This window comes from Psittacula echo (genome assembly GCF_963264785.1).
Source record: "Psittacula echo genome assembly, chromosome: 24".
NCBI lineage: Eukaryota > Metazoa > Chordata > Aves > Psittaciformes > Psittacidae > Psittacula > Psittacula echo.
In genome coordinates this window covers 4,882,590-4,908,288 of record NC_137759.1, presented here as the reverse complement: position 1 = coordinate 4,908,288, position 25,699 = coordinate 4,882,590, and the positions used below count along the sequence as shown (strand labels likewise).

Here is a 25,699-nt window from a genome sequence, read left to right as displayed (position 1 = left end):
GTGGGATGGGTGCACACGGAGCTCCCTGAGGTTGGTGCGAAAGGAAAGCAGATGAGCAGTGACACACACAGAGCTGGCACTGCTCACCCCCCTCTGCAGCCCCAGCACCGGGTCCCTGTGGGTTTGTGCCCAGCCCAGCTTGTGCTCCGGATCCAGCCTCGCACACCTGAGGCTGCAGATGCCGCATTTGCAGGGGCAGTGGTGGGGCCCTGCTTGGATGTGGGCTCTGACCACAGCACTGGGCAGCCACACTGCACCCTCCAGCACAGCGGGGACATGGTTCCAGCTGAGCTGCACCCACGAAGCACAGGGAGAGGGGCCCCTGGCATGCAGGACCTGCTGCTGCAGAGCCCCTTAACTCCCCTTCTGGGCAGGCACATCACCTGCAGACCCTGAGTGCAGAGGTTTGACCAGGAGAGCTCTGCCCAGGGCTCTTCTGAACATGCTGGTGAGCTCACATTCACCTCCCAGGCCCCCAGCCAGCCAGGGTTTAGAGCTGGGAGAACAGAACGGCTCAGCCATTGGGCCAGGGACACTGCAGAGACAAGTTAGGACAAGCCTGGCCCAGTGGCTCAGCTCCAGCACCCGCCTGCTCTGCTCCACAGCCCTGGGAACACGCGTGGGGCTCGGAGCAGCCCAGACCTGGCAAACCGACAGCACGAGGAATCAAACCTTAGGGCAGCCGAGCCAGGAGAACACAGCCAGGAGCCTTTAGGAACTGTAGGAAACAGCTCTCCAGTACTTCCTGAGGAGTCCAAACACATCGGGTTTGTTTTGCTGATAGAAAGCCTCTGCCGGGCGAGTAATCACAAGACATCCAGCAATGGGATACGTAAATACAACATAATTTATTGGTTCCATTTCAGAGAACTATAGTGGTATTTGTACGAGTGTCCTAATGATAGTCACGTATGTACAGAGATTCCAGGACACAGGAAACCTTTGTAAGGAAGAAGCAGTTAGTGGTACAGTTTGGTCACTGGTCATAGAAACCTTTTCACTTCCTGTAAACCCTGGCCCCCACTCCCCCAAAATCCTACCTACCTCGGGGGCACTGCCAAGCTCCCCTCATGCAGCAGAGCAGCTTGTGCAAGCAGCAGGCAAGGCCTGTGGCCTCTGGCTGCACACCAGACCCTTTGGTTAGGGGATGTGTGCAGCTGAGTGGGGGACGTGCTGCTTGGGAAGAGGGACAAGGCTCCGTACCCTAATGGGAAGCAGGAAACGGCCCACGTGCAGGCAGTGAGGCCGGGGTGCAAGCAGCTCAGTTCCTCTCGGCAGGGTCAGCGTACCGCAGGGCCATGGTAAGTGCAGGTGTTTGAGAAGAGGACTTCCCCATGCCTGTCCCAGCGCCTTCCCTCTGCTCATCCCCACGAGGCACAGGTCTGCCTGGCCTGAAGCTGCCAGCCTGGATCCCTGGGCTGGGCTGGGCACGAGGAGAAGCTCAGCTCAGAGCTGCTGTAAGATGCAACAGCAGATGGACAACAGCAGAGCTGCAGCACTCCCTTAGCAGCAGCAGCACTGGTCTTGCCATGGAAGAAACCCAAATCCAACGGAGGGAAAGCAAGGAGGGGACAGGATGTCAAGCAGAGAGTGAGCACAAAAGCAGCTCTGTCCAAAAACTAGACTCACAGCCAGTGGAAGAGGTGCTGGAAGCAAACAGCACCCCAGGGGATCCACGTCCACCCCACATACATCATTCATGGATGGGAATTGGGTGTCTGGACGGAAGTACCGCTTCCATGGCAGCACCAGCTACAGGACACGGCTCTATCTGAAGCATCTGGCTTGGCTCACGTGGTGCTGCTGCATGAGGGCATGAGGAGGAGGCAGCTCAGGGTGGCTCTTCCCTCCTCCAAGAGTGAGCATTCCCAGCAAGCGGCCCCAAATATTTTCTTTTTTTTTTAATAGAAATTACTATAAAAAACTAGTTTATCTAGAGCATCTTTAAAAAAATATTCCTGCAGTATCACAGTTTGACATTGAAACTCATTAAAAATATATAGATTTGTTAACAAAATGTCTCTGTTCTCCTCTTGAATCACATCTCCCATGCAGGAGTGGGACTCAGAGTCCTCGGGAGAGAGGCCGAGGTGGGAGCAGGAAGGTCTGAGCTCAGTGGCACATCCGGGAGGTCATTTCCTTCTGTCAAAGGGACAGAAAAGACAAGGGACCATGAAGGAAGATCCAGATCGACAGGCAGGGTGTGGATGACAAAACCTCACCTTTGTTTAGTCAGCCACGTGGTGACACTTCCCAAGAGCTCCGGTTTGGGCAGGTCCACGTTCCCCCCACCACTCCCATTCCCCGGCATCACAGGACACCCTTCCACTGCCCAGTGGCTCTGCAGGTTTGCTCTGTTGCTAACAGCTTTGGGAACACCATCACCACCTCCTGGGTCTACCAGGTCATGTTCTCCATCCTCCAGACTTCTTGTGAAGGCGGTGGCGTTGCCCTTGCTTTTGGTTCAGCATGGGAAGCAAGCACGGGGAAGGAAGCACAACCCCGTCCTGGATGGCCAACAGAGTCAGGCTCACACAGACAAGGCGAGCCAGCTGCTAGAAATGCAAGGACGTTGCTGGAGACCAAGTCAGCTGCTCCCATCCCATACCCAAACTACCCTGCTGAGCTGTATCTGCACGCTCTGACTCTCAGTTTCCTGACAGTCAAGCTGCAAGGCCAACTGATGTCCTGAATTTGGGCAACAAGTTTTGAGAAGGTAGAATCATACAATAGTCTGGGTTTGAAGGGACCTTCAAAGCTCATCTAGACCAACCCTGCAATAAGCAGGGACATCTTCACCTAGATCAGGTCACCCAGAACCATATCCAGCCTGGCCTTGGATGTCTCCAGGGATGGTGCATCCATCACCTCTCTGGGAAACCTGTGCCAGTGTTTTACCATCCTCACTGTAAAGAGTTTCTTCCTCACATCCAGCCTGAATCTCCCTCTTTTAGTTGAAAACCATGGCCTCTCATATAGAATCATAGAATAGTACGGGTTGGAAGGGACCTTTGAAGGTTTCGAGAGCTGTGTGACCCCTCCACCCCCAGTCAAGCCCTTCTGCACTGCCCCAGACCCCGCCAGACCAATGTGTCCCCTGAGCCCACCCAGACACTCACCAGTGGTTCCAGCTCCTTGGTGTCTATCAGATTGAACTCTTTCACAAAGTAGTAAAAGTGCTTGTAGCAGGTGTTCACGTGGGCTTCCGACCCCATCTGGGTGATCCTGTCAAAGTGGTGGATGTAGACATGGACAAAGACCCGGAAGAGCCTGGAGAGTATTTTCTTCACCACTGGGAGGAAGTTCTTGGGGAAGGGAGTACCTGGGAGGGAAGACATCACCAGGGGAAACTTTCAGTCAAGTTGAAACTGGCTCTTCAGGGCTAAAATGAATTGATACAATGGAGAGACTGAGACAAATGGGCTTCTGGCACTGGCACTGGAACAGGGTGCCCCATCCCTGGCAGCAGTCAAGGCCAGACTGGAGCAACCTGGTCTAGTGGAAGGTGTCCCTGCCCATGGCAGGGGGCTGATCTTAAGGTCCTTTCCAACCCAAACCAGGCTGGGACGCTATGAATTTCCAGTGCCCCTCTCCTTTTGCCTTGGATCAGGTTTTTCAAAGCACAGGTTTCTTAAGTGGCCTTGGAGATTCCCAGATTCCCAGCAGCTGCTTCAGTCTGACAGAGTTTTCTTCTACTCCTGTTTCTCATGTTTATATAAAGAACACAAAATACAAGATAGGACCAAACAACTCCCCAGAGGAAAGAGTCAGGGCCGTTAACTCCCCACAGTTCTCTCTTATTTTGATGGGTCTTTAGCTCTTTGGTTAAAAATTAAAGATGTTAAGGTCCTTTTGAAGGGATGAGTCCTTTGGGATTTCTTTAGCCAGGGCCCCGCAGTGGAGCCCACCAGCCATCTCAGGGCAATACATCACAGTTTAAAGCTCACACAGGTTGATTCTGGAGGAACAAGGATTAGTTTAAACCCTTTCAGTGCTCTGCAAAAGCTGCAGCATTTCAGCTGGTGTTGAGGGTGAGGAACCTGCTAAAAACTGAGCTGACAACAACAATTACAGTTAAAAACTCCTCCAAACCACAACCCTCCCGCTGTCGGAAACTTGTCTTGCCTCCCTGAGCAGAACAAACACCCTGCTTGTAGTCCCCAGAGAGACTGGCAGCAGAGTCCTAGCTAAAGGCAACGCAGCCGTTGTGCAGGTAACAGGAGGAACAGGGGGGAGGATTTCAGTGTCTCAGCTGTCTGAAGGAGTCTGTGGCCTTGCTCTCCCCTCTGCCTGCTCAACACCAGGTTTAAGCAGCATTTTGGCACGTATGGAATAGCCCTGTGGACACTTGTGTGGCAGACGTGTCCCAAACAGAGACCAACTGCATCCCATCAGAGCTTCCATCGGACAAATGCTGGGGCAGGAGGGTGGGAGCTCTGCTGCATCTTGTCTTTCGCATCCCAGAAGATGGGAGCTCTGAATGGGATGAATCGTATTTACTTAATGCTTTATATACTGAATTCTCCCATCTTAGTCAACACAAAATAAACAAAACCCCCAACCCTCTTTGTCCCAAAGCCAGCAGACGAAGCTGTGTTTGGATATGCAGATTTAGGTGTCTTAGGCCAAATTCTCTTTTCCATCACCCTGGCAATAGATGAAACACTGCCCTTCCCTCCATGCGCGTGTCAGCATCCCCCCAGCTGCAACCAACAGCCGAGCACACGCCAGGAAGCACTGAGCTTGAAAGGGCAGAGTCAGCAACCGCCAGCCTGTAATGACAAAGAGCCTAATGATGGAAACGTGGCCACCATCACCCGGCCGAGGCAGGGCACGCGCGTGGAACCCAACCTGGCAATCAGCTCTGACAGAGCTGGCCTTCAGGAGACCACGGCCAGCGTCAGCTGCTCAAGAGTCATGGCCGAGACTGTTCTAAGAGCAGCCTCTTGTTTTCACTGCTTAGGCACAGCTTGGCTTTACTTGAGGTATCCATGGCTCCAAATGGGATCTGATACAGCTCTGGGTGTTTTAGCACTCCAGAAGAGCTCTGAAGTTTCTTGGGTGCTCAGAAGAGCTCACTACACTGCCAGGCTCTGAGCAGCACGAGAGGAAATAGCTCTGCTACAAGGCTGGCCTGTGCAACAGCATCTTCTGGAACAGATCTCCTAGCCAGGTTGGATGGGGCTTGGAGCAACCTGGTCTAGTGGAAGGTATCCCTGCCTGTGGCAGGGGACTGGAGCTGGATGAGCTTGAAGGTCCCTTCCAAACCAAACCATTCTGTGGTTCTAGAAAGGGGACCCGACGGCTCAAAGGAGAAGGCTCTGCACCAACCGCCCTCCTCCCAGCCACAACTAGAACTGAACTTACCGACATTAGTGGGAAAGATGTCCTCGTTGTTGATCTGTACCTCAATCCAGTCCATCAGGAGGTTCATGTACTGGGGAGCAGACAGGGCTGTGGGTTTCCGGTACTTGTGCTCATCCTGCCACCGGTACTCGTACTTGGGTCCCCCCGACATGACAGGGCAGGACTGCTCTGTGCAATAGTCACTGATGGTGCCGTAGATCAGGTTGATGCGGTTGAAGAAGTCCACCACATGCACGGCCACCCAGTCGTTCTGCTCCTCTCCTGGTGGCAGCTGGACAGCAACTTTCAAGTCCAGGCCAGCATTGAGGGAGGCTTGAGCCTTCTTGTGCAGCTCAAACCGCTGAGTCCCCGGCTCAAACTTGCGCTTGGGCCGGAAGGTTTTGTCTTTATTGAACACTTGTTTTAAAGCATGGGACATTTTGCTTCTCTTCTTCTTTCTTTTCCAGGTCCGTAGCGATGACAGGCAGAGACGCAGCGCTGCTGGGCCACTTCCCGGGGCAGGGCTGGGGCGACTCTGATCTTCACAGAAACCTTCCTCTGTTCATCTGGTCCTGATCTGCAACGCAGCACAGAAGGGCAGCGATTAGGAGCAGCTCTCTCAACAGGAAACCTTGTGTAAATCCCATAGGCAGAGATCTGGGATACCATCTGGGCCCTTGCCCCACATCTGAGAAGGGGGGGAAGCCAATGCCAGGTTTCTTTCCTCCCCCTCCTCTTTAGAGCCTAGCTTGCAGCAGAGCGGCAGCTCGGCCATCAGAGGTGCCAAGAGTCACCCCTGCAAGGCCTTCCACATGCTCGGTGTGGTGATGAGGAAACCAGCCCCATAGGGAAGAGCTGTGGCAGCAATTCACCCCACTGAGACCCAAACCCTACAGAAACAAGGAGAAACTCCACCACCTACTCAGCTCCAATACACCAAAGAGTTAAGAAGGGTAAAACAAGCTGGGTTTTTCCTGGATCAGATTTTTCACCTCTGCTCCCCCACTTTGGAAACAAGCCCACCTAAAACGTAAGGTTATGGGAACCCAAATGGAGTTCAGATCTGTTGACAGACATACTCCAACAAAGCCGCTGCTTGAGCAGGAGATGTGTGCGCTGTTGTGGTGCTAAAGGGCGGAGAGGAACAAGAAAGAGAAGAAGAGGAAGAAGAAGTCGCAGCTCAGGCACGCGGAAAGAGAATATCCTGAAACAACACGAGCTCTAAGAGCAGCCCCAGCCTCTTCTCCAGGTGCAGGCAGACCATAAACACACTTTCCATTTCAGCGGAGCTCACATCAAGGTGAAGGCTGGTTGAAAGCTCACCTTCCTCTTTCAGTCTGTGGAAAAGAATTAGCTCCGAGAGGGTGAGACACAAGTTGAGATCTGAAAGGATGCTGACGAGAAACACAGCTCTGTTTATCTGTAGCTAATTATACCTCCTTTGTTCCCACATCCATCCCCTTGTATAATTTGTGTCAAGCTGGTCTTTGATGGAAGCTTAAGGCAGAAAACTATGTGTACCAAGAATATTATTTTACATGTGCTGGGCACAGGAATAAGTAAAGTAACAGAAATTAAATAAAGCTGATGCCTTCTGGAATCTGGCAAGCAAGAATTTCCATGATTTTACAAGCAAGCAAGCAAACGAATCCCTTTCACCAAGCAGAAATCTACTCTGATTTCATGAAGCCATAGTTTGCTTGAATATGTAAATAGTTTCCTCAAATGTTGCCAAGAGGATTCCAAATTCAAGGTCAACGTTATGGCTGCCACAGTTCAGCTCACCTCTAACAGATGCTGTGCAGCGCTAATCAGCATCTCTTCTTCAGAGAGAGATTAAGAAGATTTAAACCAAGGCCTCTTGTTTTCTCAGAGCAAGGCGGAAAACCCAAACCACCTCAGTTTGTCCCACTAGGACCAGACTCAACATTCCCAAGAGCTGCTTTTCCCGTGGGAACGGGCTCAGTCACCTATTCTGTGGAGGAGCAGAGAGATCCAACCTCCTCTTGCAACATGGGCCACAACATGCGTTGGGAGAAACTGAGAACGCATTTTAATGTGGCCCAGTGAGATCCACCCTGGGCAGGAAGGTGAATTCACTGCACACGTGGTTCTGCTGTGTCCAGAACTGCTGCGACCCCTTCAGCTGCTGTGTGAGAGTCAAAGAAAGAAGAAAAATCACAGACCCACAGAATCAGACAGGTTGGAAAAGACCTTCAAGCTCATCCAGTCCAACCATTCCCAGCACTGCCAAGGCCACCCCTAACCCATGGCACTGAGGCCTCGTCTCCACGGGGTGTGAACCCTTGCAGGACGGTGCCTGCAGCCCTGCCCTGGGCAGCCTGTTCCAATGCCTGAGCACCCTCTGGGGCAGGAATTGTTCCTCAGCTCCATCTAAACCTGCCCTGGTGCAGCTTGAGGCCGGTTCCTCTTGTCCCATCCCTTGTTCCTTGGGAGCAGAGCCCAGCCCCTCCTGGCTCCATCCTCCTCTCAGGCACTTGTAGGGAGCCATCAGGTCCCCCCTGAGGCTTCTCTTCTCCAGACTGAACCCCCCAGGTCCCTCAGCCCTTCCCCATCACACTGTGCTCCAGGCCCTGCACCAGCTCCATTGCCCTGCTCTGGCCCCGCTCCAGCACCTCAATGTCTCTCTTGCAGTGAGGGGCCCAGAGCTGAGCACAGGATCCGAGGCGCGGCCTCACCAGTGCCCATTGCAGGGGCACAATCCCTGCCCTGGCCCTGCTGCCGCACTGGTGCTGATCCAGGCCAGGATGCTGGGGGCTCCTTGGCTGCCTGGGCACAAGCTGCTCCTGTTCAGCTCCATCAATCAGCACCCCCAGCTCCTTTCCCATGAGCAGTTTTCCAGCCGCTCTTCCCCAAGCCTGGAGCATTCCATGGGGTTGGTGTGGCCCAAGTGCAGCACCCAGCGCTTTGCCTTCTTGAACCTCATCCCATTGGCCACAGCCCATGGATCCAGCCTGTCCAGATCCCCCTGCAGAACCTTTCTATCCTCCAGCAGACCAACACTCCCAGCCAACTTGGTGTGGCCTGCCAATTTCCTGAGGGTGCCCTTGATCCCCTCATCCAGATTATCAATAAAGATACCAAACAACAGTGGCCCTAACACCAAGCCCTGAGGGACACCACTAGTAGCTGGAAATAAAGGACACCCCCCATAATGTGTCTTTAGGAGGTGTTTGGTCACACCACAGACATGGTTAGAGGAAGTAGCGAACTGCACAGAGTGACATCTGAGCACAGACAACAGCTCTGGTTACCCGGAGCTGTGTCACAGCCTCACCACATCCTGCAGCACCCGGGGACTGCACCCACCCTGCCAGGGTGCCACGTCCGGAGCAAAGGGCGGATCAGCCTCGAGTCACTGATCAACCTCTCCCTCAATGTGGAGAGCAGGTGCTGAGTCTGCAGCCAGTTCCAGCAGGAAATCAGTCCCAGAGAACACTCACACGCGATGGTTTCCTTATGCTGGAGATGGAGAAATGTCCTTTCAAACAAAGAAGCCATCAAGGAGCAAGAGCATTGCCTGCACAGAGCTCCCACAGCATCCTTGGCATGGTACGACTGTTCCTACCTATTTCCTGTCAGATCTGATCGCAGTGACCACACTCACATTGGTGCTGGCCCATGACTGCACACCAAGAAGCAATCACTGACCATAGTCCAGAAGAAATTGCCATTTGAGCAGGGTGGAGGGACTCTGAGTAGGGTTTATTTGGTACCGAGGCTGTATTCATCCTACAAACAACTTCCTCTTTCCACAGAGACATCACCCATGAGAAGTGGGGAGCTTGACACAGCAGCAATTGTCTCTCAGACGATTCGGCATCTGTCTGAAGGCATTAGCAAAATGAGTAGCTGAGACTTCAAGCAGATGCAACCCACTTAATTATGGTTTTTGACTGCAACTGAGCTAAAAGAAACATTTAGCTCTAGGAAAAAGAAAGGAAAGAAAAAAAAAAGGAAAGGAGACAGAGAGACCAAAAGCATCCCTGACATTGCTTGAAGATGATATCACACGTACAACACCTACTTCCTCAGGCAGGAGTCACAGTTCAGGCAGCACTGGGATGCTGCCTTTGCACAGGAGAGAAAGGAAAGGGTCGGAACAATTAGGAAACGGGACACGCAAGGCACCTGAGTGGTATTTGCAGGCTTCAAAGATGAGATAAAACAGAAGAATCCCCCCCCCCAAACTGACCTGCAGCACATTCTGGTTACTCCTCCCCTCCAGCCAGCCAAGATTACAGCGCATGTCACCGGTGCTCCAGGAGCACCCTGGCCACCCCTCCGAGCTCACAACCACCACAGACAGCCCCGCACTGCAGCTGTCCAGAACACAAACAAGCCTCCAGCTTCCCACTGTTCCCAAGTACACCAAGGAATGGCTCGGAATTATGCTGGTTAAGGAGAAAACTTGCCAGCCCAGGCTGGGTCCCCTCTTCCCTCCCCCAAAAGCTCGTTTTCTCCCCTAATTCCGGGCAGTCCCAGCTCCATCCCAATGCTGGTTTCTGCTGATGGCAAGCCAGGGCAGGGCTGTGGGAATCACCCTGCTGCTCCTCTTCCCTAGCTGGGAACGGCAGATCCAAGCTAGGCCCATGTTAAAACCAAGCTCTCGGTAGAGAAAGCCCAAGCAGTTGGTTCCCTGTCTCTTGGTTACTTTTATATGCAGAGAGATGGTATAAAAACATGAAAGAGTCACCTCTTCTAAACCACTTGGAACTGTCTCTTCCCTTGCAACACGCTGCAGCCATCGCGCGGCCTTCCAGGAGCGAGCAGCATTCCCACTGGATCCTAACCACCCCGCAGCAGCAGGACGGCTCGAAACCCTCTTCCAGGAGCCCCATGACTGTTCCGTCAGAGCCTGCCTGAACAACACCCAGCGCTCCCCCCACCACTAACACCGTGCAGGGGTTGAACATCAGCCAGGGACCAAAACCAGCACGTCAGCAAGCTCCTACCTGCGCTTCAAGCCCCGGCAGATGACTCTTGCAATTGCTCAGCTGTCTCTGCAACTTGTGCTCGCAGGCACGGAGGCAAAGAGCTTCCTTTTTCAACAGAGGGAAAAAGCCCCAAGTCCCGTTTCCCGGGGCGGCTGCAATCCGAAGGCTCCTGCAGGCTGGGGAGGGGTCAGACACAAGCCACTTCCCTCCCAGTGACCCCAGCGCCAGGCTCACATCCTGCCGCGGTGCTGCTCAGAAAGCCCTTGAGCAAACCCCAGCGAGCTCTCCAGAGAAGCGGTGTCTCTGGTTTCCTTTTAGGGAAGCCACGCTGCTGCCTGGCGAGATGATACCACCATGGGGCTGCTGCTGGGCACTCGCACCGAGCCCAGCCTGAACCTCCTGCTTCTAATTGCAGCCCTTGGTGACGAGCCCGTGCAGCCACCCTGTCCCCACTGAAGGGAGAAGGGAGCAACGAGCCTCCACTTCCCCCACAGCGTGGTTTTCAGTGTCCTTACTCACTGCTAACACCATCGCTTCCAATACAGGATACAAACCCACCCATGCTGGTTTGATAAACCAGCCAGAATCTATCAGCTGCATTGAGTGCTTCAAGAAAAAACCAAACGTACAGAGCACACCCGAAAAGTGGCTTTGAAACAGAAAAAAACCCAGCAAAGATGGACATACAAGCACCTTTTTTTCCATAATTCCCCACCCTCCTTTCACAAATACCTTCCTACAGCCGTTCTGTGCTGTTTCTGATGAGCTGATCCTGGTTTTCTACTATCAAAGGAGAGATTTTAATACGGACAGCAAGGATCAGAGCAATTACAGCGAGCAGGGCTGGAGCGGCACAAACGGCAGGCGGGTTCTGTGCCTTTGGAGCCAGCCTGGCACCACCCAAGGCAGCTCACCTCCACGGGATGAGGCCTTTGGCTGCTCTTTGGGATTGTTTCATGATAGGAGGCACAAAGGTCTGTGCCTGTGCTTACCTCAGCCAGGGCAGGGCACGGAGAGGAGCGGAGGCTGAGCACGCCTGCCCGGCCATTCATGATCGTGGCGAGACACTTCCACGTCACCGGCTTCCTGTCTGGCACCGAGTCCGGCCCAGGGAGCTGCCAGTGTTTTCCCCAAAGCTGATCATTCCCCTCCGCAAGCTCTCTCTTGGTGTTTCTGCCTCTTCTCCTGCAAGACTGCTCCCCGCTGCTGCACAAGGAGAGCCAGAAGCTGCCTGGTGTCACCCCCAGCATCGCCTTTTTGTTTCCTTCTCCATGCTTGCTCCTGGCTGCTCTGAAGTTAAAGGAGAAGGAGCAGGGAGCGGATCCGTCCGGGCTGCACATACAGCCCCAGGCTGGGCCGGTTCATCCTGCTGCTCTGCAGGACAATATCCACATTTCTCTTTTGGAAGCTGCCATAGCAGGAGCCTCTGCAACAAACTTCACAGAGCCCCTCAGCAACACGCATTTCACACGCTGAATTCCCAAGGTTTAGGCAAACAAAGAGCCCTTTATATTGCACCACAACTGTCAGTTCTAAGAATGTTCTGTTGATCACCAGCAACCCCCCACCCCCTGCAATTTAAATGAGTTGCACAAGTTGGAAATTCCCAAGTAAGAAACCGTATAGATACCGTATCACTTCCTTAGGAGCAGGACAGTCACTTTACGTGCCTCTAAGCCATGCAAACCAGAGCCTATCTGCATCTCCGTTGCATAAGAACAGGCAGCAGCATTAATAAAAGACCAAAAAATAGCTATACTGGGCTTTCATTGGTATCCTGATTTTCCCCTAAAAGGCATTCAGAGCTGTTTTAAAGTCAGGTTAGTTTATATAATAAAGGGAAAAGCCCTGTTAAACGAAACTATTCTGGGTTAGGAGAAGACCTCAGTGCAGCAGCTCTGGCAGAGCCCATTCAGGCATCAGAGCGAGATGCAGCAAGAGGCACCTCTCTACCACACAAGCAGGCTAAGGAGCAGGCAGTTCAGTGCTTCACCCTGAGCTCAGGATCTAGATCCAGACCATGGAAGACGACAGAAGGGACATTATGGGGGTCCTGAGGGGAGTGAGCACTGATGGGGCTGGGTAACCCTTTCTGGCAGGGGACGGGGGGGGGCTGAATCTTCTTCAAACACTACACACAAGAGCGTATTTCCAGCATGGGTTGTCCCCCCCTGGCCTTTCAGACATCCCCTCACAGCCACAGAGGGTGGAAATGAAGCATGAGAAAGTACCTTTTGGAAGAGGTCATCACCCCTCCTTGCTTTCTCTTCCCCAAAGGGGATGCTCAGAGAGCAGGAGCTGCAGTTTAAAAGCCTCCATTAAAAGGCCTTATAGTCTAAAAGGCCTAGAAACGCCTGCAGAGTGGCAGGGACAGCTCAAGGCCTTTCAGCCAGTGTCTTGCCTCTGAGGTGACATCTGCCCCCATTGCAGTGTCAGAGCTGCAGCTCTGTTGGCAGATGGGGCTCACCGGGGTGGCTGCATGAGGAGGCAGAGCTGCCTTCAGTGACAAGCAGGGCCAGACTCCAGGTTAACTGCACAGAGAAGCATTCCCAGGCTAAAGCACCGCAGCAGTGGCACACTGAGAGCAGCTCTGTCTTTCCGAGGTCTCAAAGGCTGGGTTTTAAAGCCTGCTCCTTCAGGAAGACCCTTCTCTGTCCTCCAGACTGGGATTTGTAAGGGGCAGTGTGGTATTTGTGAGGCCAAGCTGTACGTGGACCTTAAGATACCCAATTCCAACCCCGTGCCATGGGCAGGGACACCTCACACTAGACCATGTCATTTCTTCCCACTTTTGAAGGCTCCATGTTATTATCCTCACTGGGCAGGGAGGTTTTTGAACCAACACCAGTTTCATCTGCTCTAGCTTTGGGATCTGCCCCCGCCCAAGTTAAAGGTACCACGGGTTTTGAGGATGAGTTTTGCCTGCAGCAGAGGCACTATTTCCAGAGCATGGCTACAGGTCACAGGAGGTGCTGGGTCTATGAGCTCCCTCACCCAGGGACTGAGCTGGGGCACGAGCTGGCCAACCCTTCCTTCAGCAGGGCTAATCCCACCACCAATACCTCTTCTCCCCATGTTGATGCTGTGCTTTCAGAAGAAAAGCAGTACTGTTTCTTGCTGAAAGCAGATGCCTGTGAGGCTTGCTCTTCCCCTTCACGAGGAGATATGTCAGTAACCTGACACATTACATGTCTCCAGGCAAGGAATAAGCCCACTGATGCAGAGCTAAATAGCACCTCAAGACTAACCACATCATACGACCTCCTGCCACACAGCAAGAGAAGAAAGAAGCAGCTAAAACCCCCAAAGGCCCAGACAGCAGCTCGGAGAGAAGCCTGCAGTAAGATGAAATAAACATTACATTGCCTTTCAGTGCAGCCATGGGCTTGACTCGGCTCCTGCTTCAAAGTGGGACATTTTGGATGGCTCTACCTCATTTTCTGCTCCATGGGCTCCCTCGGAGCCAGTGCATGGGCCATGATTCACCCAAACCCAGACGGTTCCCAGGACATACAGCACCCAGCAGCATCACTTTTGCCTCTTCTCAAATTCATGGAATGCTTCGGGTTGGAAGGGACCTTAAAGCTCCTCCAGCTCCAACCCCTGCCACGGGCAGGGACCCCTTCCACTGGAGCAGCTTGCTCCAAGCCCCTGTGTCCAACCTGGCCTTGAACACTGCCAGGGATGGGGCAGCCACAGCTTCTCTGGGCACCCTGGGCCAGCGCCTCAGCACCCTCACAGGGAAGAGCTTCTGCCTAAGAGCTCAGCTCAATCTTCCCTCTTCTGGTTTAAACTGACTCAACCCCAACAAAGCCAAGCACCTGGAGCCTTCACCCAGGCTCTTCTGGAGCAGTCCAAGCTGCTGCGGTGTGATGGATTTTCTGGCACAGGCTTTGCACGCTTGCACAAGTGGTTCGTTTTCAGGCCTTCGCTGCCTCCGTTCCTCCTCTCTGCTTCACATACTCAGAGCAACAGTTCAGCCAGTTTTTAGCACGAGCCCAGCTCCAGAGGGAAGCAAGCAGCACTAACACAGCAGTCACCGGTAACTCTGCCTCCCAGGGGCATCTGGAAAAGGGAGGCTAAAGACATGGCCTCAGGTACATTCCTTATTGAAAGCATTAGGTGGATATTACTTATTTCCAAAGAAAAGTTGCTAAAGCTCCAGCAAAGCCAGCTATGGATCCGCTTACAGCGGCATTTATGGCTCACAAAATACTTCCCTGCCTTATAAGAAATGAAAACTCAGGAGATGAAGGCAACTCTCTCCCCACGCTCAACTGCTGTGCACAGGTCTGGGTTGGGTTTGTAATCTCTCTTTGCAGACCCTGCACGCTTCCCCTGCTGACAAGGGAAACGCTTCTCCTTTGTGTGTCCTTATGGGCACTGTGTCCATAGAGATCGCTGGCGCAGCAGCACGAGGTACAGGACACGGCACACACCAGCACAGTCCCGCCTCAACACATGGGCTACACTGCACTGTTTTGGTTCAGGGGGTACTTCACACCCCGACAACCAAAGAACCACGACAGAGCCCAGTGTGGGCAAAGCAGCATCTGGCAAACAGCTCCCACACTAGAGCAGAGCTGAAGCCATGAGGACTCTGCTTGAGACACTGAGTTCGCTTCAAGCTCCCCATGCCTCAGGGGAACAGGAGAGCCCGTGTCCACTTGTGACGATGGCACAACCCCAAGTAATGGGGCCGAAAGAGCATCCCAGATCCTGAAAGGTGAGCTGGGCACAGGGAGCTCCCTGCTCCAGGGACTCAGCTCCTCAGTGTAAACCAAGAGCTATCACAGCACCAAGCTCCATGCGCTCCCAGCACGCCTCGCCTCCCTTTCTGGGCATTCTATGAGGTTCCTGCCCAAGTTCACAAGTACGTGACTGAGGCCGAAAGTGAATCTGCAATGTGGAATACACAGTCCAAGAAGGGACAGTAGATAAACACAGAGCTGGATGGGAGCCTGGAAAGGAAGCAGAGGGCAAGGATGAAGCCCTTGGGGACTGTGATAAACAGGTGGCTGGGGGAATTCCACATCTCCCAGCAGAAATCCCCCTGCCCTGTAACTTGGGGAGGGCTTCCAGACCGGAAAAGGATGGAAGCTGAGAAAGTGTGGCTGCTCCCCACCTCCAAGCACCAGGAGATCTTGCCTTTCACTAACACCAGAGCCAACAACAGAGATGCTGTTTCCAAACATCTGCACTGTGTGCTGGACAACTTCACATCCCTCTCTCTGGAGGACTTCCTGCCCTTTCCTTTCATAGAATCGTAGAATCAGCCAGGTTGGAAAAGACCTTCAAGCTCATCCAGTCCAACCGTTCCCAGCACTGCCAAGGCCACCCCTAACCCATGGCACTGAGGCCTCGTCTCCACGGGGTGTGAACCCTTGCAGGGACGGTGCCTGCAGCCCTGCCCTGGGCAGCCTGTTCCAATGCCTGAGCACCCTCTGGGGCAGGAATTGTTCCTCAGCTCCATCTAAACCTGCCCTGGTGCAGCTTGAGGCCGGTTCCTCTTGTCCCATCCCTTGTTCCTTGGGAGCAGAGCCCAGCCCCTCCTGGCTCCATCCTCCTCTCAGGCAGTTGTAGGGAGCCATCAGGTCCCCCTGAGCCTTCTCTTCTCCAGACTGAACCCCCCAGGTCCCTCAGCCCTTCCCCATCACACTGTGCTCCAGGCCCTGCACCAGCTCCATTGCCCTTCTCTGGCCCTGCTCCAGCCCCTCAATGTCTCTCTTGCAGTGAGGGGCCCAGAGCTGAGCGCAGGATTCAAGGAGCAGGCTCACCAGTACCTGTCCTTCCCCCCGCCAGGAACAGTTTTCCCTGGAGGAGCTGAGGTTATGGCACCGATCCGCATCCCTGTGCTCACAACAAGAAGCAGAAGTGGCGCAGGATCTGCCTTGAACCATCACAAGTTCTCCCTCATGACCGAGCCGCCGCTCACCACGAGGAGGAAGGCGGCGGCGAATTCCCCATTCCCCGCAGGCACTGAAGAGATGAAGAAGTTGAAGTTCAGGACTTTGCCTTTACCCCCAACAGAAGCATTTATTAGCGTGGGGGAAGGAAATCCGAGTCCCACTTGGAGACATTTCTGTTCCAGGACACGTAACGCAGCACAACCTCCCCCGGCCGCAGCAGGGGCTCAGCACGGGCCGCCGGAGCCGCCGCCTTCGCCACGGAAGTGCAGAGAACCAGAACGAAAAGCCCGGCGGGGCTCGGCGGCCCCGGATCAACACGTTCCCCTCACGGCCCGGCCTGACGAGGCCACAACGCCCCCGGAGCACGGACAGCGCCGGGCACCGCGCCCCGCGTGGGACCCCCGAGCCGGGCTGGGGACCTGCTCCGCCGCCCCCCGAGGCCGGCCCGGGCCCTGCTCCCCCACAGGCTCCTGCACCCCCCCTTCCCCCGTACCTGCCCGTTCGCAGCTCAGCGGTGCCGGCGCGGAAGCGTTTCCCCCGTGCGGCCGCAGCACCCGCCTCCGGCCCGCGCGCACCACTCGGCGGCCCTGCGCGAGGCCCCTCTCCGCGCGGCTGCCGGCACTACTTCCTCTTAAAGGGACCGCGCCACCGGCTCCTCCCGCGGGGAAGGGGGACGCGGGGCAGGCGGGGCAGGAAGCGGGGTCGCGCCGGGGGGAAGCTGCGTGTTGGTGTTTGACCGCATTCCGGTTTATTTCAGTGTATTTTCTTTTATAATGCTCGTTTATTGCCATTTTCCTGCATTACCTTTTCATCTATTTATTTTTGTCACTATTTTCTTTTATTCTACTCTATTTTCTGAAGAGAAAAAAAAGAAATATAATACATTCCCTTTTATTCTACTTTATTATCACTGCAGCTGCTCTAAGGTCTCCCCTTCAGGAGCCTTCTCTTCCCCAGGCTGAAGCCTGGCTACAGAGCAGAACTGCTCCAGCCCTCGCAGCATCTTCATGGCCTCCTCTTGACTTACATCAACAGCTCCACATCCTTCTTATGTTTGGGACACAGAGAGGGGTTCCTTACCTCCTCCTCAGCTCCTGGAGTGAGATTCCTCTGTCCTCCCCCCTAGACAGGAGCATTCAGAGCTGGGATAAATTCACGGTGTGGTTTTGGGTCCATACAAACTGTGAGGGTTTTACAAAAGGATGAGTTAGAAAGCCAAAAATTGAACTTTGTTTTGAAAGTTTATTGGATCATCTCGACACAAAATCATTACAGCAGCTTGTGGTATGTTGGTTTCATTTTCTTTGTGTTGTTTTTAAGGGAATGTTGATAGCAAATCAATTTGTGAATGTAACACATCATACAGTTTCAAAAGTCTAGAATCACTGTAAGAGAAGACTCTACATGCTAAAGTGACAGTTTTCATCCATGAATTAAAAAAACCCCAAACACTAATTGAGGAACATTATCCTTGAAGACAATTGTAATATGTTCAGTTTCTAATACACCAACGGGCTCACTAGGGGAGGCTGACCAACACTAAACCACCTCGCCAGCAGGGAAAACAAGCTCCTGCAGCACGGTCAGAGCATGAAGCTGGTCCTAGAAATAAAACCAGAGCCTTGGAACACCCTCATGTGGGAAGAGGGTGAAGAGCACAAGTACAGGACATTCACCCAGAAGAGATGATCAATACTTCATCCTGTGGCCTGCGTGGGGTTTAGTTCACGGTGGTGGTGCTGGAGAGGCACAGACCAACACAACCCTTGTTGGGGACCCTCCTGGTGACAGCAACCTCCAGCTCTCTGCCCCGGGGCTCAAAGCAAAACCGTTCAAGTGTGTTCTCAGTTTGCTGGGTGTAGAGCAGCAAAAGTAAAACAAGTGAAAGTGGGGAGGTTAAAATACAAAGCAAGGTATTTCGGAGAAGGACATCACTTCAGCATCGCTGTAAAGGACACAGCAACATCCCCTTTCTGGTCAGTGATTCCACAAGATTCCAAGAGCACAGAATAGGCTTCACTTTGTGGACCCTCCCTGTCTTCCCTCTGAAGGAACCTCCTCACCAACACCTCCTCCTGCCCCCAGCAGGGATCCAGGAACACTTGTGCTGCTCAATCCACAGGCACTGCAAGGGCAGGGCTGTGGAATGCTGCAGGGATGAAAGGGGGAGCAGGGCTGTACCTTCAAACTGTTCAGAGCACAAAGGATTACACACGTGGGCACGTTTCTCCAACCTGGCAGTGGTCAACCTCAGCTGGTGAGCGAAATGAGACAAAAGCAGGAACAGACCCCCTTGGATTTCCAGTTTCTTGCTACACCCTAGGAATGTGAAATTGAAATGGACTCATGAAACACATCATCAGAGACTGCTCAAAGGGCAGAGGCATGAGAGACTTCATTTGCAGGGGTGGCCAATGGGAGCAGAGGACCAAACAGTGACACTTCCAGCCTGTCCATGCAGTCACTCTCTACTCTTTCAGCTGTCACTAAAAGAAGGTTAAGGCTCAAGGCAACTACTATAAACAGAAAGTCAAACATCCCAGTTCTCACAGGGCTCATTTGGATTAGCTCGAGGAGATGGAGGATGTTTATATGCTGATCACAACAGATCTTGAGATAATAATAATAATAATAATAATAATAATAAATCATATATATATAAAAAAACAAAAGAGGCCTTCAGGTCCAGCACCAGCCTCTGCTAGAAATATACATCAACTACAGCAGCCCTGAAGACACATTCCATGGCTAAGTATCAAGTCAACCTCCCCTGGCAATAAGCACAAGCAACACTGTGCTACTGTTGATGAAATTCTGCTTAGTCCACTGTCCCACGCAGATAGCAAAGTTTATGGGATGGATCATCATGAGCTGCTGAATAAATAGCGCCCTTCCCTCCCTCCTCCAGTCATGTCACCAGGGTCTCTTTGGGCTAGAAAGGGTTAACACCACAGTTTGTAAAAAGTTTTGAAATAAAAAGGTAACATACAGCCTTAAAATGTCTAAACTGCAAACAATGGTGGAGTTAACTGAAAAGCACGTGCCCCAGGATAGTACATGCGTACGAGGGAGAAACTTAACACTTGGGTCTGCTCGTCTTTACACGTTAGGTGTGTTTCTTGCAGTTGGAGTATTTTGTAAGGAGTATTCAGCACTTGGACAATGTCTCTTTCATTTCATCCAACAAGTTGCTAAGCAGGGTGGAATCATTACATTTCCCATCTATGGAGACAGAGTTCTCTCCCTTGGAAATAAAAAAGAACAGAGAAATCAGTCGGTTCCTCTTCTAAGAGGGGACAATTTTATTTACAGCCAAGCTCAGGGATTGGGATCAACCAGTGAAGCCTGCACAGGATCAGAGCAGGCTCAGCTGAGAGGACACCTTGGGAACAGCTCCGGGAAGCCACCAGCGCTGCTACTACCCACTGGGTATGTGCTGAGCAACAGAGAGCCCACTGGGAGCTACGAGTGTGGTAGCAGCGCAGTGCAAACTGCTCCATGGGCCAGATGAATTCATCTGCCCATGGTGTCCCCAGGGGGTTCAGACAAGAGGATTTCTCCCTCTCTAAGCCAAGGAAGGCTGCAGCTTCTCTCTGGCCTTGCCTCAGTGTTACAATGCTCTCACCTTTTTTACCAGTAGGCAGACGTGATGGCCTTGGATAGAACGACTGTACATGGATGCACACGAATCAACGCGTTCCACAACTATAAAGAGAAGAGGAGTTTTCATTTAGTGGGACAACTTTTAATACAGGGTTTGCTTCCCATGAAGAGGAACTATTGCTTTCCCTGGCCTCAAGGAACAGAAGCTTCTACTGAGGGAGGGGAGGAGGAAGTCGGGGTTAAGATGATGTATGTGCCTGGCTCCTCCTGGCTCCTATCTGGGGTATTTCACAATCACAAGGTTAAGTCATTTGTCTTTTAAGTAAGCTGCAACCGTTTTGTGGCAAAAGTGCTGATCAGAACGTAGATCTCTTCCCCAAAAACACTTTCAGCGAGGCAAACATCTAAAGAGTTCAACCAGAGCATGATGAAACAGCCGTTTGTTTTGCTTCATACAATACTTATGTTTTAATTATTAAGTCCAAAATGGAATAGCTTGGGCTCTCCTTTACTGAAACAAAGCACTGGGGAGGAGGCAGGCTGAAGCACTAGAGATCAAACACAGCCTTCAGAGAACAGCTACAGCCCTGACTATAAGCAAGCTGCTCCCGTGGTACCTGGCACGTGCCTTGCTGGGCTGGAGGAAAGCCACAGGGACAGAAGGAGTGCTCATTCTGAAGAACTCTCCATGGTTTGATCTATTACAGACCTGGAAAAAACTCCTCTCCCGAATTTATTTAATCTGGCCATCACCTCCTCCTGTCACTGTTGAGGCCACAGAGCGTTGCACTGGCCAAGCAAAGCAGGAATCTTAGAATATGGGATTTTGCAGAAGGTTTGCATCAAGGAAGACTCACCTGAAAAATGGTGATGAAAACAGATCTTTGCCAGTAGATGTTGGAAAGAAATGCTAATTCCATCTACTTTAATAGAGCTCATGTGCAGATCTCCAGACTCTAGGAGCTTGGCAAAAGCATCACTGCAAAACAGGAAGGAAAGTAAACACTTCAACTAGAAATTCAAGTGTAATCTGCCACATTAACCCCATGCAGACCTTGAGACATCTCAGGATGCAGAAGTCTAAGTACTACCAAGCTCTGTGAAAATGGGTTTAAAGCAAATGTGGGAACCATACTCCAGATTGGAGTGATCTCAACTAGAGTTACTTCCACAGGACCTCTGCCCGCCTACAGGGCACATAGCTCCTTCTTCAGAAGGAGTAAGATCATGAAGTGAGTTGCTGGATATATTTTGACAGTCAAACATTACACAAGATATAACCAAACTGTAACCAAAGCAATCATAAGCAGCCAAAGTCAAAGCATGCTGTGTATCTTACAGAGATGCCCTGCAGCCAAAGCACAGCTTCACATGAGTGGCAAAAGCACCAGTGTTGTGCTCCCTAAGTGGCACTTACCTATAGCAAGGCGTCGTGATCAAGTATGAAGCGCAACTGAAGTGCAATTTGAAATCTAGTTTTTCATGGGTTGAACCTTCATCATTCTGCAACAGGTCAAAGGAAAGGAGATGAACGGGAGCCCTGAGGCACCACGAGGAGGCACCACCCCCACCTACCAAATAGGCACCAAGGAAGACTTTAGGGCTCAATTCCCTTTGATGTACCCTGGCTGGGCCTGAAGGATCAGTCTGAGAACAAGCATCACGCTACAAGATCGGGCCATTCAGAGGAAAGATGTGGGTAGCTGGGTTGATACATACCCCTACAGCAGGTAAGGGACACAACTGGAGGAAGCAGGCTGCATTTCTAATTGCACTCTGCTGAAATATATTGAGCAGACTGAGCTTAAACTAACACTTGGAGATGTGGCTTTACAGTTCACTGTTTCCCAAGCAAAATAAGAAGTTAATCTCTCCCAGGTTCTCAGACACTATTTTAAAGAAATCCTTAAAATAAAGAACACGCCTGACCCAGAAGTAGCCACAGCTGTCTCCATTCACTTCAAGCTGTTCATGCAGCTCCTTCATTAATAAATTGTACTGAAATAAGATCAGCAACCCATATAGTCTTGTACAGGTTGATACTCATTAACCACTGCCTTCAGCTAACCTCACTCTCGGGCTGGGTTTCCATCCTTATTAACTATATCCAATTCTTACTATTTTTCCAGCCTTGTACCAGGTAGCAGCATCCAACTGATCTTTGGATAACTGAGATCAGAAGAAACAGCCTGGGTTGTACCTCTCCCTAGTCGGTTGACCTCCTCTCCCTGGCAGATGCACCACTGCGGTGATTTTCTAGCTGACAATGTGGCATATGTTTCAGGCTGCGCTTCTCACACACTGCCAGGAATGACAATTTAGGGCATGCTGACGCAGTATTCAGGACACTCTTTGCACGAGATGTCATGTAAAAATACTTCTCACATCACAGAATGGGCTGGTGCAGCAGGGATGAAATGATGCCTAAAAAAAAAGCTCTAAAGCAGTGCTTTCCACCCCAAGTCAAGCTCCCTTATGCAGTTCCAAAGGAAGCAAAAGCACAGAGTTTAAAGCTGAACTTACTTTGACTATAAAGGACAGTGTTCCTTTTAACTTCTGAGCCATAACAATACTCTGAAGTGTAAACACAAACTGGGCTTCATTAGAGATTCCTAGCATGAAGAGAGGAGAGGGAGAAGTCAGGTCAGAAAATGGTTTCCATCTCTAAGTAATGGTTAGAATAAACCCATCAGTAGCAGCTAAGCTTTATGCACTGACTATTTTTGAGCCAAAGTTGAAAGTTTTCCATGGAGCTGGAAGAGTCAGATGCACAAATCCTGTTGTGACTTTACTGTGTTTCAGCACTTAGCTCTTGAGTGTTGCAAAGCAGCAGTGATAGCTGGCATTTGGTGGAGGTTATTGAGTCAATGTCTGGGCAGACTATGTCACAGTGGCAATAGATTTCAGCTGTCTGTGTAACTGGAAAGAGATACAGCTTTCCAAGTATTTGTCAGAACTAAACTCAATTCCAATGTTGCATTGTTTTTCTATTAGTGTACATTGGCTGTATCAAGATCTGCCTTCTACAGAATAAAAAAGGAATACCCAATTGCTTTTTGTGGGGATCAAAATACACCCTGAGCCACTAAATCCCAGATGAGCTCTGTGAGCTGGGTCAGAATTCAGAGGAAGTGAAGGTCAAAGCAGTTCAGTGATTTGACTGTACTACGTATGAAGCCATTATCCTTCATCTATGTCTAGTATTTCCTAGGGGCTCAGCTCCTCATCCAAGTAAACACAAAATTATCACAAATTTTCACTGCATATGGCCTCTGCCATTAAAACAGTGAAACAATAGCCTGAGAATAAAACCAGAGCAGATTCTAACGGCTCATGAACCTATAAATTTCATTTCCTTTTAAATCTCATAGCAAACTCCTTCTGAATTTCAGATTCCTGGTGATGCTGGCATGTTCAAAAGGTGAGCCAGCCTGGAGACACCTGAAAAATAACTCAAGACCTTCTGAGTCCCAGCCCTACATTAGGCTTTGCGCTTGCTGTACAGAACCACCTGCATTTACAGCCATACTGTAAGGAGGCTTATCCTGTCCAGAGAACTGTGGGAAAGCCCAGGAACACTCAGGCAGAGTCTTTCTGGAAAACAGCAAGTAGCAGGAATAATTCTTTCCACAGGAGGGCAGTGCAGGACTAGCCATACTCCAAGAACCCCGTGCAAAGCTGCGTACCAGGCGGTAGCTGGAAGGGCACGGGTATCCCATCGTGTACGGATGAGCCTTCTGGTCGGAGCATTTTAGTGTTCAGAGAGTCCAGGACATTTAGTTCCATGCTCTTAAGGAAGCTAGTGCTTTTGTTCTCAAAGATAACAGAGACAGTAACTTGGCTATCGTTCTGGAGGTTTCCTTGAATATCGTAAGTCTGCAAATGACAGAAAAAAGTCACAGGAAAGATTGAGCAACTTCAAACAGCAGAGCACAGCATCAAAGAAAACAAGCCTCATAAAGGTCACCTGGTACAGCTAGAGGGTAATGGAAAGCACACTGGGGATCAGCTCCACAGTGCTGCTAAGTAGTGAGAAAATAACCTAAAAACTTAAGTGGGATCCCACTTAAGGAAGCAAAATGGAGCTTTGCTGTGTTTCTGCCCCCTGGGATTTTAACAGTTCTTCAGTGAAGTGTTGTCTACATAAAGCCCTATGCTATCCCCAGCGTATCCTCTCTTTTCTTAGAGAGCACAAAAAGAGAAAACATCTGGAAATGAACACCAAAACACTCACCATTTTAATGTATGGATTTTCAGCAAGAAGGCGGTAACTGGACATAGGCTGCAAAACAAGAAAGAAGTAACAGTTGCAGTGTAACTATTTGTTCTGAAAAGAGCTGACATTCTTCTTCCTCCCAAAGCAGTTTAGCTCCTGCCTTTCCCCCAAGGCAAGGGCTGCCAGTGGCACAGGAACTCACTGGTAGTGGTTCATCATCTAGTGTTCCATTCTGCACCGACTCGGCTGTCTCCTCCTCGCTGTGATGACTCTTCTTTTTGGATTTCTTTTTATCCTTTGATTTCTCTTCTTTCTCTTTCTTGTGCTTTTTCTTCTTATGCTTGGAGGATTTCTATCAACAAAAACAAGAAACTACAAGAAACCCTTGAAGAAACCCAGTATTTCTAGCCATGACCCCTCTTACCAACCTTTCAACTCTAGACTCTCACTCTCTGCAGCCTTCTACTACTGCAGAAACCCAAAACAGAGCTCTCATTCCTTAAACCCCAACCATCATTCTGTGCTGGGTCCCAGTTAATGTGCTCCCTTCTCAGATAACCATACCTTAACCCAAAGCAGCCTGGGATCAGCAAGCAGCCAAATCTCGTCAACTGTTTGGAAGCTCAGCTTTAAAACTGTGACCTGACTCTCAACTCAAGGAACAGCCAAACCTCCTCCTATGAAGCATTTAAAGCTCCTCAAGGACGTAACATTCCACTGCTGCCCATCTGCAGGTGGTCATTATACCGAACACAATGCCGTTGGTAATTCCTGTGTGCTTCTTTTAAGGAACACTAGGAGAGCATGGCTAAGGGTGTCAGCAACTGAAACCACTTACCTTCCCTTCATCATCCTCCTCTTCATCTTGCTCTTCCCTTTCTTCCTTTTTTATCTCTTGAGGTTCAGCCACAAGGGCAGCACCCACTTCAGGCTCACTCTGAGTAGATTAGCAGAAGGATTATGACCCTAACGGCACAACTGAATCCTACACCAAAAGAAAACCTAACAGCGACCCTCCCCCAAATTGTTACTTCAAAAATTACATTAGATTAACATGGTATCAAGCCTTCATTTCATGGCTTTGAAACCCAGCTAATATGATCACCTGAGGACAAGATTAAATAGACTTCCTCCAAGGAATCCATCCCCTTATATTCCCTGTCTCTTCCTCTAAAACCTCCCATCAAAATTCATTAAGCTTTTGCTTTCAGATTGTGTCTCTCTTGTCTATTAATACCGTGTCTAGCTCACACTAGGTAAACCATAGTGTAACCTAACATTAAACCTCACCAATAATATTAAAATCCACCAAGCCTGTAGCTGCATCTGTATTTTTACCCACTGATGTGCACAACAGAATGAGCCTGAAACATCCCATTACAGTGTCTGTAAACTGAGGAGACAAAATGTCATTGCTTTGCAGCAGTAAGTTGAGGAGATGAAGCCCAGCTTTCCCTTCTTTCCCACAGCAGGACAGAGCACTCATATCCCAGCTAAGATGCAGGCATAAGGAAAGGTCTCCTGTGATGTGGCCACATGTTTACCTGTGGCTGAGTAGTGGAAGCAGGCGGTGGAGCAGTGGAGAGCCAGAAATCCAAGTCTTCCCCCTTCATTCCAAGAGAAAACAAAACCATTATGGTTGTTTTGGTATTGTTCCTAACAAAAAT

General features: G+C 51.0%; 2 protein-coding genes across 10 annotated transcripts in view; both read right to left on the bottom strand.

Annotated features, from left to right (window-relative positions):
• Positions 1–829: 829 nt before the first annotated feature.
• MOB3A (MOB kinase activator 3A) lies at positions 830–16,838 on the bottom strand. 5 transcript variants are annotated; one of them, XR_013958436.1, is made up of 5 exons: positions 16,707–16,838; positions 5,368–5,923; positions 3,120–3,322; positions 2,223–2,555; positions 830–2,142 (listed from the first exon to the last, which is right to left on the bottom strand). XR_013958436.1 is itself a non-coding variant. In XM_080633781.1 (4 exons), the coding sequence occupies exons 2-4, from the start codon at positions 5,783–5,785 to the stop codon at positions 2,113–2,115; spliced, it is 651 nt and encodes a 216-aa protein (XP_080489907.1). In that variant the 5' UTR covers positions 5,786–5,923; positions 16,707–16,838; the 3' UTR covers positions 830–2,112. The 5 variants fall into 5 exon arrangements, 1 of the variants encoding a protein (XP_080489907.1); XR_013958437.1 differs by having other exon boundaries at positions 2,223–2,552; XR_013958438.1 differs by lacking the exon at positions 16,707–16,838 and adding an exon at positions 11,297–11,431.
• Positions 16,839–17,435: 597 nt separating this feature from the next.
• The window catches only part of AP3D1 (adaptor related protein complex 3 subunit delta 1), a 39,449-nt gene continuing 31,185 nt past the window's right edge, over positions 17,436–25,699 (bottom strand). The window contains exons 23-32 of one of the 5 annotated variants that reach the window (XM_080634096.1): positions 25,577–25,639; positions 24,871–24,969; positions 24,235–24,384; positions 24,051–24,098; positions 23,503–23,692; positions 22,340–22,428; positions 21,234–21,319; positions 20,674–20,795; positions 19,839–19,918; positions 17,436–19,457 (exon numbers count right to left, since the gene is read on the bottom strand). In XM_080634096.1, coding sequence (XP_080490222.1) covers positions 19,362–19,457; positions 19,839–19,918; positions 20,674–20,795; positions 21,234–21,319; positions 22,340–22,428; positions 23,503–23,692; positions 24,051–24,098; positions 24,235–24,384; positions 24,871–24,969; positions 25,577–25,639 — 1,023 coding nt within the window. In that variant the 3' untranslated portion in view covers positions 17,436–19,361. Of the gene's footprint in view, positions 19,458–19,838; positions 19,919–20,673; positions 20,796–21,233; positions 21,320–21,356; positions 21,388–21,934; positions 22,429–23,502; positions 23,693–24,050; positions 24,099–24,234; positions 24,385–24,870; positions 24,970–25,576; positions 25,640–25,699 lie in introns of those variants that run through there. The other 4 variants (XR_013958469.1, XR_013958470.1, XR_013958471.1 and 1 more) reach the window with 4 other exon arrangements.

Bases quoted from the DNA above. Each gene is read 5' to 3' on its own strand.
- MOB3A (XM_080633781.1), bottom strand. From the start codon at position 5,785: ATGTCCCATGCTTTAAAACAAGTGTTCAATAAAGACAAAACCTTCCGG. The intron at 3,323-5,367 runs GTAAGTTCAGTT...CTTCCCTCCCAG, and splicing joins CATCTTTCCCACTAATGTCG to GTACTCCCTTCCCCAAGAAC. The intron at 2,143-3,119 runs GTGAGTGTCTGG...TCCCTTTGACAG, and splicing joins CCAAGGAGCTGGAACCACTG to AAGGAAATGACCTCCCGGAT.